General features: G+C 57.6%; 1 protein-coding gene across 9 annotated transcripts in view; it reads right to left on the bottom strand.

The window, feature by feature from the left end:
* Positions 1 to 899: 899 nt before the first annotated feature.
* MAPT (microtubule associated protein tau) overlaps positions 900 to 24464 on the bottom strand; it is an 80586-nt gene continuing 57021 nt past the window's right edge. For 5 of the 9 annotated variants that reach the window (XM_081109045.1, XM_081109047.1, XM_081109049.1 and 2 more), the window contains 6 exons: positions 22073 to 22199; positions 18562 to 18827; positions 8942 to 9034; positions 5986 to 6067; positions 3038 to 3150; positions 900 to 1373 (listed from right to left, as the gene is read on the bottom strand). In XM_081109045.1, the coding sequence (XP_080965171.1) occupies positions 1158 to 1373; positions 3038 to 3150; positions 5986 to 6067; positions 8942 to 9034; positions 18562 to 18827; positions 22073 to 22199 (897 nt within the window). In that variant the 3' untranslated portion in view covers positions 900 to 1157. Of the gene's footprint in view, positions 1374 to 3037; positions 3151 to 5985; positions 6068 to 8941; positions 9035 to 18561; positions 18828 to 22072; positions 22200 to 23235; positions 23434 to 24464 lie in introns of all 9 variants that reach the window. The other 4 variants (XM_081109048.1, XM_081109052.1, XM_081109051.1 and 1 more) reach the window with 2 other exon arrangements.

Genomic DNA, 24464 nt, shown 5'->3' with positions numbered 1-24464 from the left:
AATGAGGGGTACAGGCAGTGACTGGGCTCCACCCAGCAGACACAGGGTGTGGTGGGGGCAGGCAGCTGGCTGCAGTGGGGTGGGAGGAACAGGAGGCTCAGGACCCCCTTCTGCCCCCCCCCCCCGCCCCCGCACACTCTAGAGATGCCAGCGGCCCAGGCTTGGGAACAGGCGGGTGTCCCACAAGAGGCACAGGTCCTTACAAGAGAACTGGTTAGCCCTAAAGTCCCAGATCAGTGAGGTGGCCAAAATCGTGGCTGCACTTCCAACCTTCAGAACGCAATTGAACAGAGTGTCCCTCGGGTGGAGGGAAGCCCTTCAGGTCAGGACCACCCCGCCCCGCCCCTGCAGCGGGGGCAGAGGCCTGAGGCCAGCCTTCTCTAAGGAAGTCACCCACCCGCTGCCAGCCACCCTCCCGCCAGCCAGCCTTCTCCTGCCAGGCAGGTGGGAGGGGCTGGAGCCCTTTTCCACAGGCTGCCTGCCCTGCCCTGCCCTTGAGGGAGGCACACCCACCTGCCAGACCCTGGCCACAGCCACAGGAGGCCCCAGTGGAGGCTGCTTGTGCTCCCTGCTGCCCTTCCATAGGGAGCAGGTCTCCTCTCCCTCGTACTCTTACCTCCCCCCTCCCTCTTTCCCGCTGCCCTGCCCACCCCTGCCTCAGCCTCTCCTGTGTCTCCCCCCACCCCTACCTGTCCAGCTCACACCAACATACCAAGTTGCAAATCCTTTGTTGCTGCCACAGCCTCTGTGACATCCCCAGGATGGGGCCAGAGGGCGCCCCCAGGCCCCTGGAAACCCCAACAGCACCTTTCAGAGCCTGACTTTCTTCCTCTTCTACTCAGAGGGGGGAAAAAATAATCAAACGGAATTGCCCAAGGAAATGTTGGGTGTGGCCATCATTAACGTGTTTTTAAAAACATTTATTATTCTTAGCCCACCCATCAATTTGGAAAGATGGAATTGGCTCTTATTCCCATCACTGATTTTGAAGTCCCGAGCCAGAGCCGAGCGACAAAAGCAGGTTAAGTGATTAACCGATTACCCGATCTGTGAGGAGCAGCTGGGGGCAGAGGGCGAGGGGCCAGGTCATTACTCTTTTTTTTCCACACTCTCTCACTCTCTTCTCTCCACGATGATTGGCCGCCCCGGGGGCCTGATCACAAGCCCTGCTTGGCCAGGGAGGCGGACACTTCGTCAGCTAGCGTGGCGAGCTGGGGCGAGTCTACCATGTCGATGCTGCCCGTGGAGGACACGTTGCTGAGGTGCCGCGGAGACGTGTCCCCGGACACCACGGGCGACTTGTACACGATCTCCGCCCCGTGGTCCGTCTTGGCTTTGGCGTTCTCACGGAAGGTCAGCTTGTGGGTTTCGATCTGCGAGACAGGAGGGGAGGGAGGCTGAGAGGAAGAGCCGGAGAAAGGGGCACTGGCCCTGCCAATCTGGCCCTGGTCTGTGGACCCTTACAGACGCATCCCGCACCGGCGTATGTGTGAACACGTAAAAAATGTACGTGCCTATTTTAATACATAGGTAACAATGTGCACTGTACTTGGCTCTGTACTTTGGTTTGTAGACTTAAACCTTCTGCTATCAGCGCTAGTTCCCTCGGGCTTGCGGGTGGCTGCCTGGCATTCCACCAGGGCGGATGTACCCACGGGCATGTGCCCCCCTGGGGATGGCTGTTTCAGCTGTTCCAGGCTTTTGCTGTGACAAAGAATGCCGTGTGTGAATAACCTTGGATGACGTTGAACACACAGCATTTCACACCCTGTAAGCGTGTCCTACAAGTGGAGTTGCTAGCAGGTCCTAAGGCGTGCGCGTGCGCGTGCGCATTCTATACCGACACGCCGCCCAGTTGCAATGCAAGTGCTGAAGTTCCCCGGAGAAGATTAAGGGACGTCCCCAGAGCCACAGCTGCCCTGCCAGGGGCCACGTACACCCCCCCCCCCTTTGCCAGTGGCTGATGAGTCTGGAGGTGGCGGCGACTGTGGGCAGCACTGATGGGTGTGAGAGAGCCCTTTTACAAAAGTAGAGAAACGATGGCGTAGTCTGCAGCCCCGGAGGGCAGAGCGCCAGTGGTACCTGGGAGACTCAGGAAGCGTTAGCCAGAGAGGCAAGTGGTACAGTGATTCCTGATGAGCCCTGAAGTGATGGATGGACGCAGTGATTCTCAACCTCTCGGGGGTCCTAAGACCTCGCCGAGTGTCTGATGAAACCATAGAAACAGTTTCTCCCGCGGGCCCAGGTGAAGGGCCCCTACCGCATGGGCTTGCGTGTGGCTGTAGAGAGACTAGGCTCCCATCGGAGCCATATATGTGCTGATTTTGTTCATTTGGGGCCAGCGCTTTGACCAAAGGACTCGTCCATATTTCTGTAGTGGAAGGGCCTTTTTCACATAAGTTTTGATAAGAACATTCATGTTTTTTAAAAAGCTTTGTACTTGAGAAGAAATGACAGGGTCCTAGTAATGTCCCCAAATCCCCCAAACTGAAGGGAACTCAGGCAAGACCCAGCCACTAGAAACTGCCGGGACTGCAAGGTCCTTGTCCAGCATCCTCCCCGGGGGCACGCCCTGGCAGCGGCTGGGCTGAACTCGGGGTTTCACCGTCACTGTTTTGCTCTAACTGCCTGGTGACCCATCTAGAAAGTGAGGTTCTGTCCCCAGGACTTGTCTTTGGTGCCTGGGCTGGCTTGGGGATGGCTGCTGCCTTTTGTGGCTGCTTGGCAGCCACGGGGCCTAGGACAGCGGCCCTCACATTTGCACTAAAGCAGAGGTCGCCAACCTTTCGGCTCTCACCACGGACCATCGGTTTTAAAACCTCCAGGTGTCCAGACCGCACCTGAGACCAGTCAGCATCTCCAGGGCGGGGCCCCGGCTCCAGTCCCATCGTGCCCCCAGGTGGCTGCAGCGGGCAGCTAAGGCGAGCCCGCAGTCCTGGGGGCTGCTGAGGACCACCTCCCGCCAGTCCCCGAGGGCCTCCATCTCCCTCCCCTGGAAGCCGGGGCCAACAGCCTCCCCCGGCCCTACCCCCTTTACCTTTTTATTCCCTCCCCCAGGGACGTGGGTGATATTATCCAGAGACCCGATCTTCGACTGGACCCTGTCCTTGAAGTCCAGCTTCTCGGATTTGACTTCCACCTGGCCGCCGCCTGGAACACAGCACACAGCGCCGCCAATTAGCGTGGTTTCGAGAGTCATTCCCAGGAACACCGACTGCTGGGAGCAGCGAGGACGCGCCTTCCCTTAGAAAGCGGCGGGGGCACAAGGCAGTCCTTCTAAAGGGCTGGACAGCAGTTTGCTTCACCCTCTCACCAAGGCATGCATCAATATTGACTCAGAAAACTCTTCCTCCTGAGATAATGCGAAGGTGAGTGGCAGCTGGGTCTGGGAGAAGCTGCTCCCAGTTCTAACTGGATGGCTTCCAGACAGGGAAGGCGTCTGTGTCAACATCCTGGACGCTGCAGCCCTGCACGACCTTGGCATTAAACTTCAGGCAAAACGCACCCCCAATAAAGAAGGGCCCTGGCCCTCCTGCCTCCTCAGATGCTCGATGCCACCCGCAGCGGAGACATGGGCTGCGGGCGAGAGAAACGACAGCTACCCTTGAACAACACAGGTTTGAACTGCATGGGTCCACTTATACGAAGATTTCTTTCACTAAATATTGTGTCTGTTGCTTATGATTTTCTTTGCAACGTTATCTTTTCTCTAGTTTACTTTATTGTAATCACACAGTATCTAATACACGGGACATGCAGAATAGGCACTAACTGCATGTGTTTTTGACTGCACAGTGGTTGGCACCCGACCCCCGACGTTGTTCCAGGGTCAGCTAGACATGACTTGCTTGGGTGGGACAAAGCCGCCCAAGAAAGCTGCTCCCACACAATTCACCATAGCTAAGATCTGGAAACAGCCTAAGTGCCCATCAGCAGATGAGTGGATTAGAAAACTGTGGTACATCTACACAATGGAATGCTATGCTGCGGTAAAAAAAAAAAAGGAACTCTTGCCTTTTGCAACAGCATGGATGGAACTGGAGAGCATTGTGCTAAGTGAAATAAACCAGTCAGAGAAAGATAATACCACATGATCTCACTCATTTGTGGGTTATAGAGAACAACATAGACTGATGAAAAGGGACAGACCCAAAGACTGAGAAACAGCGATCAGGCTATCAATCCCCAGAAGGAAAGCAGGGGAGGGCGGGGGTAAGGGGAAGAGATCGACCGAAGGACTTGTATAAATGTATATAAGCCAAACCAATGGACATGAACAACAGGGGGATGGGAGCATGAGTGTGTGTGTGGGGGGGAGGTTGGGGGTTAATGGGGGGGATGAGGACACATTTGTAATACCTTAACTAATAAAAAAAAAAAAGAAAAAAAAAAAAAGAAAGCTGCTCCCAGTGGGTGACCCCGTGGAGGGTAGTTTTCCCTGGGAGAGAAACTCCCACAAAAAGTCCAAGGGAGCCCAGAGACAATGAGGCCTTCTGCACGAGGCTCCTGACGGCCTCTCCCCCACAGGATGGGTTCCGGGGGGACCTCTGCCCGAGAGCCTGGCACAGCAGAGCCGCGCTCTGAACCCGGCGGGGGGTGGCATCTAGCACTGTGTTCAACGTGGTGACCACCAGCCACACGGCCACTTCTCTTTGTTCACATTTGTCTCCCCCTCACTTTGCCCACTTCCACCCCCCCTTTCCCTCTGGCTATCACTAGGCTCTTGTCTGTGTCTGTGTTACCTATATACTAGAGGCCCAGTGCATGAAATCATGCATGGGTAGGGTCCCCAGCGGCTATGGGGGTGAGGGGAGAGGTGCCTCCCTTCCTCCCAGCGCCTGCCCCATCGTCAACGCCCGCCATGTTTCGTGCAACCCCCTGGTGGTCAGCACACATCTAACTCTGGGTCTGTCGAACTCCTGCTGGTAGGGACAATTTGCATATTAGCCTTTTATTATATATGTATATATGTGTGTATAAATATATATATATATATTTTTTTTTTTACTTAACCTCTTCACATTTTTTCATCCAGCCCCCCGAATCCCCTCCTCTGACAGCAGCTGTCAGTCTGTTCCATGTATCTATGCCTCTGTTTCTATTTTGTTTGTTAAATTATTTTGTTCATTAGAGTTCACATGTAAGTGAAATCATATGATACTTGTCTTTCTCTGACTGGCTTATTTCACTTAGTGTAATGCTCTCCAGGCCCATCCATATTGTTGCAAAGGGTACGATTTCCTTCTTTTTTATGGCTGAGCGGTATCCCATCGTGCAAATGTACTTTTAAATTTTAATAAAATTCAGCTCCTCAACTGCCCTGGCCACGTTTCATAAGCTCAACAGCCACACGTGGTCAGTGGCCTCGACACTGGACATCACAGGTGTACAACATTTGCAGCATCGCAGCAGCTCTGTGGGTCTCACTGGTTTCTTTTGGAGAGGGCGTGGGGGAGGGGGACGGTAAGGCGCCAACAGTATCATTTTCTGTTCAAAGTCACAGAGGGGACACAGCAATGGCCCAGGGTCCCGGTTGCAGTTTGTGCAGTTGGTGAAGTGTCCCCCATGTTGGCTGGGGACCAAGCTGGAACATCCATAGAGCCAAGCTTCGGGGGCCAGACCAGGCCGCTCCCCAGCTCTCGAGGTCCGCGTGCAGCCTGCGTGGAGCACTATGAGCCATGGGCTAGGGCAGTGGTTCCCAACCTTGGCTGCACATTAGAATCACCTGGGAATCTTTTTAAAATCCTGATTTCTGGGCCTCATCCTCCGGAAGTTCTCTGTTACTAATGTTGTGGCCTCACCCCATAGCCGCTAGGGTGTAGGATCAGCATCTGCCCTCCCTGCTCAGGAATGAGATAGGACAGCCCCTTCCACCCTCAACACTCTCCATGGCCCTCCCATCGCTGCTTCCCAGCCTCCCCGGGAGCAGGCACCCTCCCACCCCCACTCCACGCCCTCCCCTCCCTGCCAGTTCGCAAAGGCTACCTGGCTTGTGATGGATGTTGCCTAATGAGCCGCACTTGGAGGTCACCTTGCTCAGGTCCACGGGTTTGTAGACTATTTGCACCTGGAGGTGAGAGGGGCGGGCAGAGAATAAATGGGGTTACTTTACGGGCGGAGCACAATGAGAAGCAGCTGTGGGCGTCCAGGCGCGGCTGGACCAGGCCTGTCTGCCGATGCCCAGCCTGGGTGGAAACGTGCCCACCCTGCCCCCAGGGAGCCGGGTCTGCACCAGTGACTGGGGGCTGAAGACGCTCCAGTGCCCAGGACAAGGACCCTGGGGCAAACAGGGTCCTTCGTCTCTGTCCCTGAGCAGGGCCCATGCCATCTGCTCAGCAAACACACGTAGAGCAGCCACTCCCGACGTGACACAGACATCACATTCAGCGAGGACACAGAGAAAGAAGGCCGGTGCGACCCAGTGTGCAGCACTGGGAAAGCGAGAGCGTATCTGCTGGGCCTCAAAGAGGAGAGGGCCTTGGGGGCGGAGAGGGGGCTTTCTCCCAGGAGAAGCTTCCAGAAACCCCAGCATACCCACAGCAAGAGCAATGACGGTCAGTGAGCAGCCGTGGGGGGACCCGGCCGGAAGAGCCAGTTGGCACCTGAGTGTCCTGGAAAGTGACACCGGCAGGGGGCAGGCGGCCCAGCAGACACCCCCAGGGTTAGTGTCTCGGAGAGCAGACGCCCACACACCCGCCGAGGCCCAGGGCTTCCCCTTGGCCCCGGTCCACCCTGTGGCCAGCCACACTGGCATCCTCCCCAGGGGGACGGTGGCCCCTGCACGGCCCCCTGATCTCAGCCCAAGAGCCGGCTTCCCTGGGGGGACTCCCCAGGGGGCTCCTGGAGGAAGTCCCACAAAGCCATGGCTGTGAGGGGTCCCAGATGGTCACTGAGGGACCTTCCCAGCAATGACCTTGCGTGAGGTCACCAGAGGGTGCAGGAGGTGTCACCCAGGGGACTCCCTCTTCCTGCCTGGAGAAGGGTACCCCAGGGAGATGGCCTCGCGCCTGAGAATGGGTGTAACCAGGGGCACCAGGAAAAGAGGAGAGGTTTCTCCTTGGGTCAGAATCGTCTGGAACAACCCCATTTTCTCAGTTACTCAGAATCATCCTGGCGTGTGCCCTCAGTCAATGGAGAGTTGATTGAGGCCAACAGGTGGGCCTGGGCTGTGTGGCCGTGTGTGGTGTGGGGCGGGAGGCACAGGGCTGGCAGCCTGCATCTCGGGGGGGGGTGGGGGTAATGAATGACTCTGAGAACAGGCCTGGGAGGGAGCTGGGTTCTAGGTGGGCACCCAGGAGGTGGTCAAGGAGCTTTGGGAACTCGTCTGGGAGGGAGGGAGGGGAAGTGACCCCGGCTTCCTGCTCTTCCCTGCAGCCTGGATGGGCAGCCATCTCCAGACCGGAGAGCAGAGGGCAGGCCGGAGACCAGCCCAGGCTGGGGGTCCAGGGCCCCCGAATCACCTGAGGCTGGCACTGTGCAGCCACCTTCCCCCAGATGAGCTTTCTTCGAAGGCTCCTCCTGCAAACAAGCCTCAGGCGCGGACCAAGCACAGGGCCTGGCCGGCCAGGGCACCCATGGGTCTCTGCTAGGGCACAGGCTAACCCGCAGGCCCGCAGGGAGTGCGGGACAGACAGGAGGTGCCCGAGGAAGGTCCTCCATGCCTCCCACCAGCTGACCAGACACGAGTTAAACCGGAAAGCACATGCCTCCTCCTCTGGCCGGAGACCAGTCTGCGGCAACGCCGAGAACCAGGAGTCGGAGCTAAAGTGACCAGGGCTGGGGCGGGGTGGGGGCCGGGGCAGGCGAGCGGGGACTGGGGAGACAGCAGCACTGGTGAGGAAGCGTTCTGAGCGCCATGCAGCAGCCGCGTGGTGAGCGCCCATCCCGGGGCAGCGGGGCTGGGCAGAGCGGGCAGCGCTCAGGCGGGGGCAGCAGCACATTGCAAGAATAAACCCTCAGCTGGATGCAGATGACGGTGGCCCAGGCTGGGCATTTTCTGGAGGGAGAGCCCCTTGGGGCATCGCCACCGTCCTCCGCTGCCAGCCAGGAGCGGAGCCTGCTCTCAGAAACCTCCCCTCCCCAGGAGTGGGCCGCAGGGGTCTGGAGCCTCCTGCTCCCCGTGTTAGGCAGGGGCAGTGGGGGAGCCTCAGGATGAGTTTGCACCCACAAAGGACAGCAGGAGGGCAGCAGCAGAGCTGGCCAAGTGGGGAGGTTGAGGGTGCAGCCCCAGGTCTCGGGGACACATGCAGTGGGGATGCAAGGAGTCCCCAGAGGCATTTGGAGGCAGCCAGATTTAAAAGGGCCCAAAGCAAATACAATAAATAATCAAACGGGCCCAAAGCGGTGTTTCCCTGTCTCCCGGGGCCGCAGATGGTCCCCTGGGGCCTTCTGTTGGGCTCTTTTGCATCTGAGCCTCTGCCAGGGGGTGGAGCTGGTTTGAACATGGGCCAGAGGCTCAGGCACTGGCTCACCCCCTGCAAGTGCAGGAGACAAATGAGGCCAGGGACCGGACTCAGCTTGCTCTGAGGTAGAACAGTGCGACCTCTGTGTCCACTTGTCAGGACAGGGCCAGCTGTCCACTGTGGAACCCCTCAGAGTAGGCCTGCCCAGGTGATGGGGAGGGGGTGACAGAGCCAGATGCTGACACCTTCAGCCCAACTTCGAGGGGCCGGGCTGCGGGGCTCCCGAGAGCCCATGCTGGGCAGTGAGTGGGGTCACGGTGGGTGTGAATGCTGTGAGGACCCCACTTCCAGGTATGGGCCAGAGAAAGATCAGCCACCTTCCCTAAGCTTCCCGGGCAGGCCAGGGGCCCCCCGGTGCTGGGCACCCCTCTGAGAACGGGGCATGGTTTATTCTATGCAATGTCTCACAGGGCACACACTCATGCCACGCCTTCAACACCAGACCCCCGTCGGGCACAGGGAACGTGTGAGGTACTCACACTGCCGCCTCCGGGCACATGTTTGATATTATCCTTTGAGCCACACTTGGACTGGACGTTGCTAAGATCCAGCTTCTTATTAATTATCTGCACCTTTGACAGCCAGAAAAAAGGATGAGTGACACCCCCAGCTCGCCTGCTCTGCACGGAGGACCCTTGAGGGCAGGGCGGGGACCGGAGGCCCACGCAGCACCCCAGGAAGGCACTCCCCAACTGGCTGATCTGGGCGGACCCACCCTACAGCTTGGGGTTCACAAGACAGACCCATCCGGAGGCAACTCTTCCCCCGACACAGGGTGTGTCACGGAGGCCCTGGGCGAGCCTCTGAGGCCCTAAACCAGAACTGAGTGCTCACATGGGGGGGCGGGGGGGGGGGGGAGAAAATGTGCTCACTTGTGTTACTTTAATCCTTACCCGAGGACGTGCTTAGAGAGAGGAAGGGAGAGAGAGAAACATTGATCGGTTGCCCTCTGTATGTGCCCTGACCTCGAATCGAATTGGCAGCTTTTCCACGCACAGGACCATGCTCAACCACCGAGCCACTCGGCCAGGCCCACTTAGGCTATTAAATGAACAAATACAGAGTCCCAGCTGGGCCCTCACGCACACCCCTCGGACCCATCAGAACCTTCCCCGAGACCTGGCTGTGGCTGTTCTCAAGCTTGTCAGGCGGTGGAATCACCTGCAAGTATTTTAAAAAACCAGACCCCACCGCGATCTAGAAGGAGAATCTTGGGCTCTGCTTCTGCAAAGCGCGTGGTGCTGCCTGCACGCCTGGGTCAAGGACCGCTGAGGTCACAGGAGGACGTGGGCGCTGTATGGAGAAGACAGCAGACCGCTGCCCCCCGGGCGTGCGAGGACTTGGCTGGTGGAAGGCAGGGTAAGTGCTGCCCTTCCAGCCTCGGCTCCCCCTCGTCCACAACCAGGTGCTCAAGGGAACTGGGACAGGGGCCCAGGGGCCTCCTCTCAGCCTCCCTGGGCAGGTGTGGCCCGATGGTGTGGTCCCACTGTCGTCCTGTGAGGCTCAGGGGTGGGGATATTGACATCTTAGTGGGGAAAGATTTTGACCACTTTGTCTAAAAACTATGAAATATGCAGACAACCATGGCATAGAGACGAGGGCTGGCAAACTCCACTTTGCTGGGATGATGACACCCTCGTCAGCAGGTGTCTCCCCTCAGGAGCACTGTGCTTGGAAACGGAGCCACGGGTTCGATTAACCACTGATGATATAAAGGACCAACAGCCGGCGTTCCCACTTAAGAACCAGCATCGGCCGATGAGCCAGGCCGTCACGGTCAGGGCACACGCCTGGGTTGCAGGCTCGATCCTCGATGGGCGTGCAGGGGGCAGCCGATCAATGATTCTCTCTCCTTATTGCTATTTCTATCTCTCTTTCCCTTTCCCTGTCTCTCAAAAAAAAAAAAAAATTTTTTTTTTTTTTTAAAAGAACCAGCATCGCTCTCTGAAGTCCTGAAAACAGCACTGAGACCTCCTCTGTCTTTGGGAGCGATGGCTGGGGGCCGCTGCCCAGAGGCCAGGGTTAGGGTGGCTGAGGCTGAGGGTCAGGGCCCTGGCTGGGGGCCGCTGCCCAAGGCCAGGATTAGGGTGGCTGAGGCTGAGGGTCAGGGCCCTGGCTGGGGGCCGCTGCCCAGAGGCCAAGGTTAGGGTGGCTGTGGCTGAGGGTCAGGGCCCTGGCTGGGGGCCGCTGCCCAGAGGCCAGGGTTAGGGTGGCTGTGGCTGAGGGTCAGGGCCCTGGCTGGGGGCCGCTGCCCAGAGGCCAGGGTTAGGGTGGCTGAGGCTGAGGGTCAGGGCCCTGGCTGGGGGCCGCTGCCCAGAGGCCAGGGTTAGGGTGGCTGTGGCTGAGGGTCAGGGCCCTGGCCGGGCTCGTCCGGCGAGAATGAGCCAGAGCCGGCCACCCAGGGGTCCACAGGTCCTCAGCAAAATGAAGACCTGAGGATATGATAGCGAAATTGGTCCATCCTACCTTTTGGTGTTAAAATGGCCTTTCCTTTATTACATTATTAATTACTATATCACGTTAATAGATATTATTTTTAGGTGTCCTTTACCTGGCTTCGTAAACAGATAGCAATCTTCTGGAGGCACCCCCCCAGCCTTTTTCTCTAGCATGAACCTAACCGCCTGAGAAACCAATCTAACCCACCTCTTTATTCTTTTATGGTCCTTTCAAATAAAAGCTATGCCTGGCTGGTGTGGCTCAGTTGGTTGAGCATTGTCCCGTGCACCGGGAGGTCCCCGGTTCTATTCCTGGTCAGGGCACGCTAGATCTCTGGGGTGGGGGTGGGGGATGGGGGTGTTGTGTGCAGGAGGCAGCCAATCAATGTTTCTCTCTGATCAATTTTACTCTCATCCTCTCCCTTCCTCTCTCTCTAAAATCAGTAAAAACATATATTTTTTCCATTAGAAAAAACCCAGAACATTGTGCTTTTGAAAATAGAGGTTAGCCAAAACCGGTTTGGCTCAGTGGATAGAGCGTCGGCCTGCGGACTGAAAGGTCCCAGGTTCGATTCTGGTCAAAGGCATGTACCTTGGTTGCGGGCATATCCCCAGTAGGAGATGTGCAGGAGGCAGCTGATCGATGTTTCTCTCTCATCGATGTTTCTAACTCTCTATCTCTCTCCCTTCCTCTCTGTAAAAGATCAATAAAATATATTTAAAAAAGAAAATAGAGGTTAAAAAAATGCAAGTTTTCTTGCCTTCCAAACACAACCACTATTGTATTTCATTGCATCCCCTTGAAGCCTCATATATACGTAAACTACCGTCATGTGCGTAGAAATGGTAGTAATTAGTGCGTCCACACACTTTCTATCTTGTTTTATCAAGTAACGTACCCTAGGCACCTGTGCTATCAGATGTTTATCCTGATTCCATTTTAAAGAATATCAACAGCCTCACCACGAACACCTTTGTGCAAGGAGCTTTTCCCTGTTTTGGGTTATTTTCATAGCATGGGGTCCCAGAAGTAGAATTTCCAGGCCACAGTTATAAACACTCTGAAAACGCGCAGCACAGCCCCCTGCGTGGCTTTCTGAAGGATGTTCCCCCGAGAGCGCGGGGCAGGCAGCTCACCATCGCGCCGCCAATATTGGGCATTTAGAAATGTGTTTATTTCCTTGACTAACAGGTGGCACGGCACTGTTGGCCTCCTCTGCCTTTCTTTGATTTTTACTGAAGTTGCTCCTCTGCCCCCTTTTTGCTAGTAGGTGTATTTCTTTCTAACAAACAACTGTTCAACTTCTTTCTTTGTAATTTCTTCTTTGTTTTTTAAATGTAAAAACCACCCCTCCGTTAGCGGTAGCGGTTGATGAATCTCTAATTCCACGTCCCCTTTCTCACCACCACCCCCTTCGTTTACTGACGCGGAGCTCGCGGGGGAGGGGAGGCCCAGGGAAGTGCAGCAACTTTCTCAAGCCAGTGGCAGAGCCGCACAGGAATCTGGATCTGGGCGTGTCTGTGGCCACAGGCGACGGATGTGACTGCGGGGTTTTGCCTGAGCTGTCTGTCCTCCAGGCTGTTGTGTCATAAGTCAAAACAGCGCTCTCCCTCGGAGAACACCGAGTTCTCTCCCGGAGCGGGAGGCACATGGGCAGGGCGTTAGCCAGGCGGGAGCGAAGAGCCGGGTGAGGGATGGGCTTTCTCCCGCTGCTGCTTAAGGAGCTGCTGTCACCCTCTGCATCGTGTCTGAATCAGTGTGTGCCGCCCTCAGGTTTGAGGGAGTCCCACTTGAACTTCTTCCTTGGGGATCACTTTTATTTACAACTTTCAACTGGGAAAGTCCCAGAGGGAGACGAGCCAACTTTCACAAAGAGCAGTTTAGAATTAGAAAACAACAAACACACGCACAGTAATAAAACAAGAAAATGTAAAGGAGAATGGTAAAAGAAGGGGAGGCCATTAGCACTGACAATTACAAGACAGATTAGGACCCCCTGGCCAGGTAGCTCAGTTGGTTAGAGCTTCATCCTGATATGCCAAGGTTGTCTGATCCCTGGTCAGGGCACATACAAGAACCAACCAATGAGTGCATAAATGAGTGGAACAACAAATCGATGTTTCCCTCTCTCTCTCTCTCTCTCTCTTTTCTTTCCTCTCTCAAAAATAAATAAATAAAAACATTAAAAAACACACACACAAACAAGATGGTTCCTTACATTTAACTCTGAGCTTCCTGGAAGCCAAGGCAAAAAGGCAAACAGGATGGGTTACATAATTCCTCTTATCTGACAAAGAAAACTTACCAGTTTTGCAAGGAAAATAACCTGTTTTCTGTAAAATCCATATAAGAAATTCATCAATCAAATCAAGAGTTCATGAAGTAATAATAAAATTTATAACATACACAGAAAATTTTCCCTCCAGTGTGACTTTTTCTTTTTCCAATCCCACAAAAAAGACGACAAACTCTCAGTAGCCCTTTTATGGGATTTGGAAATAGACAAAAGGATCTGTACAAAGCAGACACAAATTACCGTTAGTCATCAAATTAAGCCAACACCCTTCACAGAATGTTAGGTTTACAGAAAGGGGAAAAACGGGTAACGGTTGGCATTCTGAAATTGGGATCCTGAAACGACTTCTCTCTGGAGTACTTTGTGTGATACGGAGCCTCAGGTCTGGCCAGACCCTGAACATACCCATCACAGGAAAGAGCCATGTTTTGGAAGCTCCAAATTTTAGTCTGGAGACTCCCAGTCAGGCAAGAAATTCCTGTGGTCAGGGTTTGGCCCTGGAGGAGAGGGTGGGGTGAGGGGGGCGGGTCCACTTTGCTTTAATCTACTTCCTGGAGGGAAGTCCCAAACCTTTATTAGACCTTGAACTTGTTCCGTTTGCGCTCAGATCGCTCAAGGTGCGCCAGGTGGCCCAGCCCTCCCCCGAGGAGCTCCCGGCTGGCCCCCGGTCCTGGCTGTCCCTGGCGAGGTCTGCCCCAGCACTGCCTGGTGCTTGCGGGGCGGCCTCACCTCCCTGGGGTCCAGAGGCCCCGGGCTGGGGATTCGGAGTGGGATGTTCTGGTGGGAAAGCTTATCTGGGTCCCGGTCCCGTTAAGTCAACCAGCCGGAGAAGAGGCCAAATAACAGGGAAGTCGCCTGTAGAATTATTCGCACTGTTCCTTTAAACAGTGACTGCCCCCAGCTGCTTTAAAATGATTTACACAAGGGTTTTCCACAAACACGGGCGGGCGCTGTGTACGGGGAGGGTCGGGCGCTGTGTACGGGGAGGGTCCCGCCCGGCTCCGCCCGCCCCTCACTGCAGGGCCCCGACACCTTAGCCCAGGTTCACCTGAGTCCAGGACAGGAAACGATCCCAGGCAAACATTCACTTACAGAAATGTTCCTCACCTGTGCTTTTTAAGTTAAGAGCTGGGACGTGGTCAATAAATATAATGAATCGAGAAATACTTCCTGAATGGAGACAGACGCTTACAGCGCTCCATCGCCATCTTGTGGCCGCCGGGAACATTGCAGCCCAGGGCGTTCCCAGCCTGAGCTCGGTAGGTTCCTGTCCAGCTGGGTCTTTGCATTCGGGCTCCGGGCCAGGGCCCCCTCCGAGAGGTGACGTTAGCTCTGTCTGCTCAGAGCCAACCAGGCCACCCCCAACGCTCGGGCCGCCGTGCCCTTTCCAGGCTATGTCCCTGCACATCCCGCTCACCCTTGGCAGCCACAGGATCCCCGGTCCTCACCAGGCAGCCTGGCCCCAAGTGCACCTTCTCTCTGACCCTGGATGGCACTGGGGAGGGTGGGGGGGCGGGCGCGCTTCCTTCTGCGCCCCCACTGACCACACAGAGGGGTGGCTGAGGTTGGTGTTGCCCCAATCTGCCCTCGCATTCAACTCTGAGGCCTCCCAAGCTCACGCCCACGACCACTGACAGCTGAGCCTGGGCTCTCTGCGGCGGGCCCCTCCAGCTCCCTCTCCCTTCCACATCCTGGCTAGAGGACAGTTCCTGTCGGCCAGGGCAGACACCGCTGGGTCACAGCAGACCTCCTCCAGCAGCTGTTCACTCTCCTCGGCTCTCGTGTGAGCGAACAAAGCTCCGGCCTAAGCCCCCACTCCCCTGCCCATCCCAGCTCTAACTTGATTTTGCTTCTGCTCTGAAAATCTCCAGCGTGCGCCTCTTCCAGGCCCTGGGCCCAGCACTGTGTGTGTGTGTGTGTGTGTGTGTGGGGGGGGGGGGCTGTCCTTGCCAAGGCCAGTGATGGTCCCAATCAAGGGTCTGCCCTGGCTTCTCTGAATTGTTGGTAACACGTGAGACTGGATGACACCCCACAACACAGGTGACTCTCCGTGTGGGGGACCCCCCATGGTGTGGGCTGCGCCCCCCCCCCCCACCACCCCGCATCCCTGGCCAACCTCTCCGCTCCCTTTGTATCTCCCTCCCCTGGCCTGGGCCCCAGGGGCAGCAACTCAGCACAGGGCCTGACACTCAGAGGTGCCCCAGAAATGTCGGGTGAATGAACACAGGGAGGTAGGGACCCGCTTCTGCTGCTACCTTCGTGCTCTGTATCACCAGGATGTAAGGAAGCCAATTCACATTATTCACCTGCAGTGAGTAGCTTTAAAAAAAATGTTTTAAATTTTAAAAAAATGTAAAAATTGATTTTAGAGAGAGGAAGGGAGCAAGACAGAAACATCGATTTGTTGTTCCAGTTCTGCATTAGTTGGTTGATTCTTGTATGTGGCCCTGACTGGGGATGGAACCTGCAACCTTGGTGTATCAGAATGACACTCTAACCACCTGAGCTACCCAGCCAGGGCCTTTAAAATATGTTTTAAATGCTGGTTCTCTGTTGCCAGGATGGAACTCTCCCCTGCTCCCCTCACAAAGAGTAAGGCTGGGACAGACTCTTGGGAGGGAGGTGCCTGGCCGGGACTGAGCTGACGTTTGGGGACACTGGGTCTTAGCCTGGGCTACACATCGGGAACACCTGGGGAGGCCCCCTGGGGTTCTTACGAACCTGGGAAAGGCTCTGGCGTCAGGATTTTTAACAGAATCCTCCCCCTCCCCCAGGTGATTCTCCTTGGCAGCCGGGTGGGGAATGAGAACCGTGTCCGGCTCCAGGAGCAGGCTCCCTGATCTGAGTGACCCGCAGCTGCCGGCCTCGCCGCCCCTGGCTCCCGTCTTCGTCTAGTTCTGTGCAGGGGCTGAGGGATTGTTCCGCACTTTCCTTTTAAAGTTCAGAATTTCGCTTTGGTCTCTGCAAGCTGTGCACCATCACTGCACAACGAGGAAAGTAGGAAGGCCGAGGTTCTCGGTCTGCAGGTTGCCAAGCAGCTGCTCTTCCTTCTTCCCGGAGACCTCCGTTCACGGAGGCAGCTGCCCCTCCGCCCGAGCGCTGTTCCCAGTGCGGCCGAGTCAACACGGACCCACAGCCCCCCAAGGGCTGAGCGTCGCCTCCGGAACCGCTGGCCCAGTCCAGACGGAGGACACGCTCGCTTTCAGAGCCTTCTCCGTGGATCCCAAGCGTCTCTGTTTCCTTTTCAGTTTCCCCGGAGGCTGACGCGTTGCTCTTTGTAGTGGTGGCTGAGGTGGTCTTTGGTTCAGACAATTGTCTAGGTTTTCTATGGACGTTAAGGGGCAGCTGTCGCTCCTCCCTCTGCGCTTTCCCACACCTCCCGCCTGGTCAGTCCTAAGGAGAGTCACCCTCTCTCCTTCGGGAGAGGAGGGCACGTCTGCGCCCGGCCTGGTGAGTGGTGACCCGGGGCACCTTCCCCTTCCACTCTGAGCCTCAGGTCACCGCCCTGGTCCCCGGGCTCCTCGCCCTGCGCAGTGCGGGGCGGGGGCAGGGCAGCCCTGGGAGAGTCCCCCCTCCACTCAGCGCTGTCACTCAGCAGAGCTGCAAGAACTGGGCCAAAGGTGCCCAGCCCTTCCAAGCCAACCTCAGATGCCCCTGGGGTGGCAGGAGGACACGGTGTTTGCTGGTGTGTGACGGCCCGCGGGCTGGGAGTCGCTCAGGGCTCCGGTTCCCTCGGGGTGCGCTGCTCACAGCTGCAGAATCATCTCCACGGCGCAAACTGGCCGGTGGGGTTTTGCTTCTCATTTTTCAAAACGGGCAAACGGTCACACTGCTATGAAAACAGGCACGAGGGCCCCCCAGCACTGAGGGCAGGGTGCCGCGTGGGGAACATCCCATCGTCTTGCAAACCAAGTCCCTGGAGCCCCCTCTGCCCCAAAACATCACAGAAGGATCAGCCTCCAACCAGCACCCTCACCGCTGCCTCAGCCCCTTCTGGAAGGAGCCAGGCATCTCTACCGAGAGGCGCACAGGCTGGCATCGCAGGAAGGAAACATGGCCCAGGGCCTCCCTGTGGTCCAAAGACAGCTCCCCCAAGAGGCGCCTGGGCCCCCAAGGCTGGGAGGGGACACCAGGAGTCCCTGAGGCTCCACAGGAGCCAAGAGCAGGGTTCCAGGGAGACACCTACACGGGCTCTCCGAGATGCCCTCTTCCAGGGACACCCAGACCCGGCCCAGAGTAATCAATTCAATGGTGCAGAGGGTGCCCGCTGTGGGGAGTCGAGCTGTCCCAACGGGAAGGTTCTGTAAAGACTCCAGCCCACCAGGAGGCTCATTGTCCCCCAACGGCCCAGCCCAAAGCCCCCACACATCTGTGGCCCCCAGAGCAGAGCCTTGGTCCTCAGTACCCCCACACACCTCCTCTTCTCCCTTCCCCGTGCCCCCCTGGTGGTGGGAGGGGTGGGCTGATCTGTGTACCCACAATTCATATGCTCAAGTCCTAACTCCCAGGGCCTCCGAACGCGGCTGTGTCTGGAGACGGGGCCGGTACAGGGTGGTTCTGTTAAAACAGCTCCTTAGGGTGAGCCCTCATCCGCATGACTGGTGTGCTTACAGGAGGGGAGGTGGGCCCAGAGACACCCAGAGGGAGGAGCGGGAGCCGTCTCCAGTCGAGGAGGGAGGCCTCAGCGGCCCTTCCACACCTCGGTCCTGGGCTTCTGCCCTCAGCCCCGGGAGGAGACAGGTTTCTGCTGTGTAAGCCACCCAGCGTGGTATTTCCCGTGTCAGGCCCAGGGAACTCGGGGGGCAGGGACAAGAGGAGGAGGGCAGGCGGGGTCCAGGCCAGCCCCTTCTCCCTCCACCTCAGGCCCTCGGAAGCTCACGGCCCCCACCTTTAGGGGACCCCAACATTTCATGAGTGCCCACTTACGCCTGGAAGAATCAGTTCAAAATGGGGCCCAGACTTCCCCAGAACTGAAGGTAGAGAGAAGCCTAATCTAAGCAACCGTCCGACAAACGCCTGACACCCACCTACCGACCAGCTGTGCCACGTTCTACACGAAGTGGGCACCCCCACTTCGAGGACCCCCGGGTCACAGATCAGCAGGGGCTGACATGGGGAGGAAAAGAACAGGCACTTTCTCTCCCCCACGCAGACCCCCCTTGGCTGCGTGGGACCCCAATAAAGAACCACAACCCATTGTCTTTCCTTGAAGAGGTCTGGGAGGGGGCCGGGGTGCTATGTGAGGGTGGGAGGCAGTCACTCGCCTGCCTCTGCCCCAGGTGTGGGGGCCGCACGACTCCCCCGGTTCCGGTTCCGGTTCGGGTTCGGTTCTGCACAAGCACAGTGGCCTCCGCACGCCCTTACCTTCCCGCCTCCTGGCTGGTGCTTCAGGTTTTCGGTGGAGCCGATCTTGGACCTGACGTTCTTCAGGTCGGGCATGGGCACGGGGGCAGTCTGCAGGCGGCTCTTGGCTGAAGACGGCGACTTGGGTGGCGTGCGGACCACAGCCACCTTCTTGGGCTCCCGGGTGGGCGGGGTTGGCAGGGATGGGGTGCGGGAGCGGCTGCCAGGGGTGCCCGGGGACCCGGGGCTGCTGTAGCCACTGCGATCCCCAGATTTCCCAGATTCACCTGGAAGAGAGGAGGGAGTGAGGCCAGAACTCGGAATGGGCGCCACTTGGCCAAGGCCCGGAACTGCCTGTCCCGAGGGCCCATCCCAGGCTCAGGGCTGGATGAGGCAGGTGGGAAAGGCTGGGAGCTCAGGAGGCTGCCCTTGAGCTCATCCAACGTCTTTCCTTCCTGGCCTTGTCGCTGAGGGCAAGAGACAGTACCCCTTCCCAGAGAGGGAGCCGATTCTGCCCCAGGGCCCGGGGCTGGAGAGGTGGGACCACAGCTCGCTGTGTGGTCTCTGACAAGCCACATGCCCCTGAGTGCGGGCCTCACCTCAAAGCCAAGCACAGGGATAAAGCCCGCAGTGAGGAGCCGGGCGGCCTTGGCCCTGAGCAAGGGCGATGCCAGGGCAGGACCAGGGCCACCTCGTCTGGACCCTGGAGACCCTTTCCCCACAGGGTGAATGGTGAGCTGCTCAGCAAGTTCGGGGCTCCCCTCCCACCAGAGCCTCCGCAGCCTCCCCGACTCCAGACACTGTGCCTGCTTCAGGCCCACCTGTCCCTCGCTCTCCAAACAAGCCATGCCCAGCCCGGTCCCTGCCCTGCCATTCCCGCCCTTCCCCACGATGCAGGGCAAATGCCAGTGCAGCTGTCACACCCTCGGGGAAGGCTGCTGGGACCGTCCTCCCCCAGGGGCCGCTACCCGGTGCTCCCTGACCTGCACCCCGCGCCCACGGCCCTCCAGTCGTTTACTGTTCCATCTGCCCCGTGGTTCAGTGGTTCCCCTAGTGTGGCCCAGGGCCCCTGCGTCAGTCTCTAGACCCGCCAAGGAGAGAGGCACATTCGTGCTTCCAGTTGTGGCTCCAGTCATGTGAGCCAACTGCATCGTGTGAAGTGACAAAGAGCACATGCAAAGTCGTATGCAGATCCAGTCACAATTCCTCACTGACCCCATAGCATAGGCATCAGGTACACGAGGAAAACACTGCATGGACAGCCAAACCAGCCCGCCTTAATGCCCGCCGCCCTTGTAGGCATCGCCCGAGGGCTGTAAGAGGCAGGTTCCCGGCCCTGCCCACACCTGACGTGACAGAATCTCTAGGGGTGCGGCCTGCAAGCTGCTGCTCCCAAGCTCCCCTGTGATTCTTGAGCAGCCGGGTCTGAGAGCCACTGGGCCGCATGCTGTGCCCCCAGGGCCGAGGCTTAGCTTCCCTCCGCTCTGAGGCACTCGGCCAGGGGAGGGTGAGCCAGGTCCTCTTAGAGTGTGATCGTCTGCTGTTAACCCTACAGTCAAGTTCGGTGGCAACAGGACAAATGAAGCCTTTTCTCCTTTTCCACCTAAGAACCCCCCCAACCCCCCCCCCCGCCCCCGTCTCTGCCTCTAGGCTCATCCCCACCCACTCTGCCCTGCCCTGCCCTCCCCTGCCCACCCCTCCTGCCTCCACGCACAAGGCCCGACTTGGCGATGGCTTCACATCCTTTCTGTGCCACCTAATTGGGGAGCGACCCCCCAGCCTGTGTCCGCATCTGAAAAGGGGGGATGTGGTCACAGCCCCCAGTGCTGTGATTGGAGGCTGGATGTGGCGACAGGTGGAAGCGTCCAGAGCAGAGACCGGCCGGCCTCACAGGCTGTGCAGACCACGTGTGGTCAACGCCAGCGGGAACGTCACACGCAGACCTGGGTTAGGGCCGTGCAACCTCCAGCAGCCACAGGCAGCCCGAGGCACGCGCTCCCCTGTCCCACCCGGCCCTCCCAGGCAGGAAATGAGAACACACAGGATTAGAAAGCTCCCTCGGACGGACGCACAGGGCTCATCAGACCACACGCCAGCGGAGGAGCGGGACTCCTGACGGCCCCGTCCAGGCTCAGCGCGTGAAACCACGGTTCCTCCAGCGGGTCCTCCAGCTCTAAACACCAAAGCCGACACACAGCCACACACAGAGGGGGGGCCCCTGGCGGAGCAGGCGCGTTACCTCGCTCAGGCTTGGGCCCCGCGGGGGGTGGTTTTCTCTGCACTTGCTTGGTAGCTTAAAAAGAAAAATCCACAGGAAGCCTCATTACAATCAGGCAGAAACGGGGCTGAGGAGCTCTTCCCCCGGCCGTGGGCGCCCAGCCAGGCCGAGGGGCTGAGGTGGGAGGCAGGGAAGGCGTCCAGGGAGCAGGGGTCTGTCAGGAAACAAGGTCAAGGGGCCACGGGGTGCTCTGTCCACCTGCAGGAGGCCACCCGAGAGCGGGTGAGAGCCAAGGAGAGAGGCACGCTCGTGCTTCCAGTTGTGGCTCCAGTCGTGTGAGCCAACTGCATCGTGTGAAGTGACAAAGAGCACATGCAAGGTCGTATGCAGATCCCGTCACAATTCCTCACTGACCCCATAGCATAGGCATCAGGTACACGAGGAAAACACTGCTTGGAAAACCAAACCAGCCCGCCTTAATGCGCGCCGCCCTTGTAGGCATCGCCCGAGGGCAGACGCGGGCTAGACGCCACGCAAAAGCCTGCCGCTGGCGAAGGGCTCTGAGCTGCCGCCCCGGCCAACGGCAGCAGAGGTGTCATCGGACCAGGCCAGGCTCACACACAGCCGTACAAGACCCACAGGCTCCCGAGCATCTCCCTAGAGCCAACACAGGCCAGCGCCCCATGAGTTGTGCGGCATCAAAACCCAGTTGCCCGGAACACGTTTCCTGCGAGAGTGGGGCTAAGCCTGGCTCTCCCCAGTCCCCCAAGAGGGCTACACCTCTGAAAGCACCGCCGGAAGCAAAATCGCTCTACGGGAGCCTTTCCTGCTACTGAACCGACCGGGTTTACTCCCAGGAGCGAAGGACAGACAGCAACTGATCAGCGAAGACCCTCAGCTTCTGTCAGAGGGTCCCCAGCACCCCAGCAAGTGAGGCTGGGCAGAGGCCGTGCCCTGTGTAAGGTCACACATAGTGACATGCCTAGGTGGCCGTCAAAACACCTCCCAGGGGCCCTGGACTGGGTAGGGGTCAAGAGAAGCTCAGAGAAGCCCCCTTCCTGCCCCTTGTTACCATGCGGCCTCATTCTCCTCCTGCTTCCAACGAGCTGGTAGACGCAGCCGTGCAAACTCTGAGCTTGACACCTTCGTGGATAAAAGGTGGGGATGCAATGTCTAACTAAGAATTGTCAAGAAGGCGGAAAAGAAAACGCACAATCCAGTGCTTAGCGAGCAGAAGGCATCGAGGAGCCACCAGAGGCATGAACTGTCAGGGACAGTTGGAGACGAGGGTTGGGTTCCGGAGAAGGTTCTTACCTGGCGGGGTCTTTGGGGACGGCGTGGTTTTCGCTGGAATCCTGGTGGCATTGGCCGGGCCTTTCTGGCCTGGAGGGGCCGCTCCCCGGGGTGTGGCAATCTTGGTTCCAGTTTTAGTGTCTGCCCCCTGTAAACCGAAGCATGGTAGCGTGGTTTTTACGGTTGAGAAAGGACATTGTTACTTGGCGTCGATGCCACTTAACCACTTTGACTCAAAATGAGGCTACGGGTGGGGTGACCCTTTGCCTACAGGATGCAACGAATGTCTCCTATAATCACAAGGGTTTGCTGGGCACACAAACCCACAGGCCCACCCAAACGCCAAGCGCTCCGAACACCGTGTCCTCCTGGGGGAACGTTCAGGTGAGTCATCAGCGTGAGCTGCGCTAATGTGCGGCGTGAAAGGCCATGGAGCTGATAGCGACGCTCAGGCTCACTCTCCACCAGGGCCGCTCAGCAGGCAGGACATCAGACGGCCCCGTGTGGACACCCGTTCTCTGCCTCTCCTCAGGCATCTGACTGGCGGTGGCTGGTTTCCCCAGAGGCCCGTGAGGACCCTGTTTGTTGAACTTGACCGAGAGTGCTCCAGAGCTAAGTCATACTCTTCTGTTCTCTCACAAGCAACCCTGGGTTTCAGCGGCTCCTTAGATGCGCTAAGAGCCCGTGGTGGGTGGACACAGCATCGATTAGCAAACCGGCCCGAGGCTGAGCAGGGCACCAGCACAGCCAGCTGCAGTGCCCGGGCCTGGTTACCCAGTCGATGACCCTGACTCATGACTCAGAAAAGACACTGCATTCACCAAGGACCTAACGATGGCTCAGGAGGGAGTCAACTAGCGGGTCAGGCGTTGCTGCCCAGCGAGGCTGGTATCCAACCCGAGAGGGCAATCTGGAAGCACTCCGGTTCCCCAACCGGGAGGGGACAGGGGAGCCCCACTAGAGCGGCGACTTCACAGCGGGGTCCCGGCAGGTGCCTGGGGGCTGCTGCTATGAGGACTAAGGGAGCTTAGAAGGAGGGCTGAGGCCCCATCCCCATTCCAACTGTTCTGTGTGGCGCTTCTAGGTAAGAGCTGATCTGAAGAAGGTCTTTTCGGCTAAAAGAGACACACATTGGAAAACCACACGAGAGCAGCCTGGTTCTTTGCGGAGGCGTTTTTCCTTACCTTGACTTTCATCTCCTTTGCTCCAGAACCGCCGGTTCGGGGCGTGACAGAAGAGACGTGTTTAGGAGAGGAGGATGGCTCTGGGCACACGGCAGGGCTGGAGGGTTTGATCAAAGGGTCTGAGCTACCAGGAGGGGGGCCTTTGGGGCTAAGGCAGGGCCTACTGTTCAGGGTTTTAGCAGAGGAAGGTGTAGATGTCTTAAACATAAACATAAATAAAATCAAAATAAAAGTCAGCACATGGGGGAGGGAAACAAACTGAAAAAGACAGTAACGAAACATAAACAAGGCAGGTAACGGTCTACGGCAGGGATCTCCACCTGTTTGGATCATGTACCCTTGGCAGCCGTCATCGGCCAGAACAGGTGGGGACGTGCACCCTCATGGACTCGGCCAACGCTATGTCATGACGCCAATATAGGCAGTGCATTATAGAACGCACATGTGACAGGACTTTTAAAAGAGAAGCCGAAAAATGGAGAGAAGTTCTAGAACGTTCTGTCTTGATCCCATTGGATTTTTTTGTGCCCGTCCCCCCCCCCCGCCCCCCAGCTCCCCACTTTGGAGATTTTTTTGATTTACAGGTGTTTCATGTCCAAAAAGTTGGTGGAGATCACCAAAGTAGATGATTCTAGGATGTTTCTCAATAAAACTTCTGCAGCGTGTCAAGCGTCCGACATGCCCAATTCCAGGTGCAGAGCCAGGCTGGCCTGCTCACCCCTGGCGCCCTCCCCCTCGCTGACAGGTTGGTACTGCTACAATCAGAGCCGTGCCCATTCTCAGTCTCAAAGATTCTGCCTGACACCACTTAGCACTCTCTCTCTCTCTCTCTCTCTCTCTCTCTCTCTCTCTCTCACACACACACACTTTCTGAATAAAATCTGCAATAGAACTGAACTCGATCTGGTGAACCCTAATCTGGCCCATGTCTCCTCTGGAACGTGGGCCACTTCAGGAAAAGCCTGGGTGGGCGGGCGGCCCAATGGGACAGGCGCCTGAGAGCCGGATGACCTCACAGAGGCAGCTGCACTTGGCGATGTGTGGCTGGCACCTGTGGTTTGTCCTGACGCCTTGGGGGGACTCTGACCAGGGTGTGTGGCCCAGGGAGAGGAGGGGCTACACTTTCAGGAATAAACCCTGGAGGACCAGTCGAGAGGTAGGGCTGAGCGACGACGGGGCAGGTCCTGACAGAGATTTTACTGGTTTCTGGGGTTTGTTCCTCATCGCCC

Source organism: Myotis nattereri, assembly GCF_964212035.1.
Source record: "Myotis nattereri genome assembly, chromosome: 16".
Classification (NCBI taxonomy): domain Eukaryota; kingdom Metazoa; phylum Chordata; class Mammalia; order Chiroptera; family Vespertilionidae; genus Myotis; species Myotis nattereri.
This window is presented reverse-complemented; position numbering and strand designations above follow the sequence as displayed.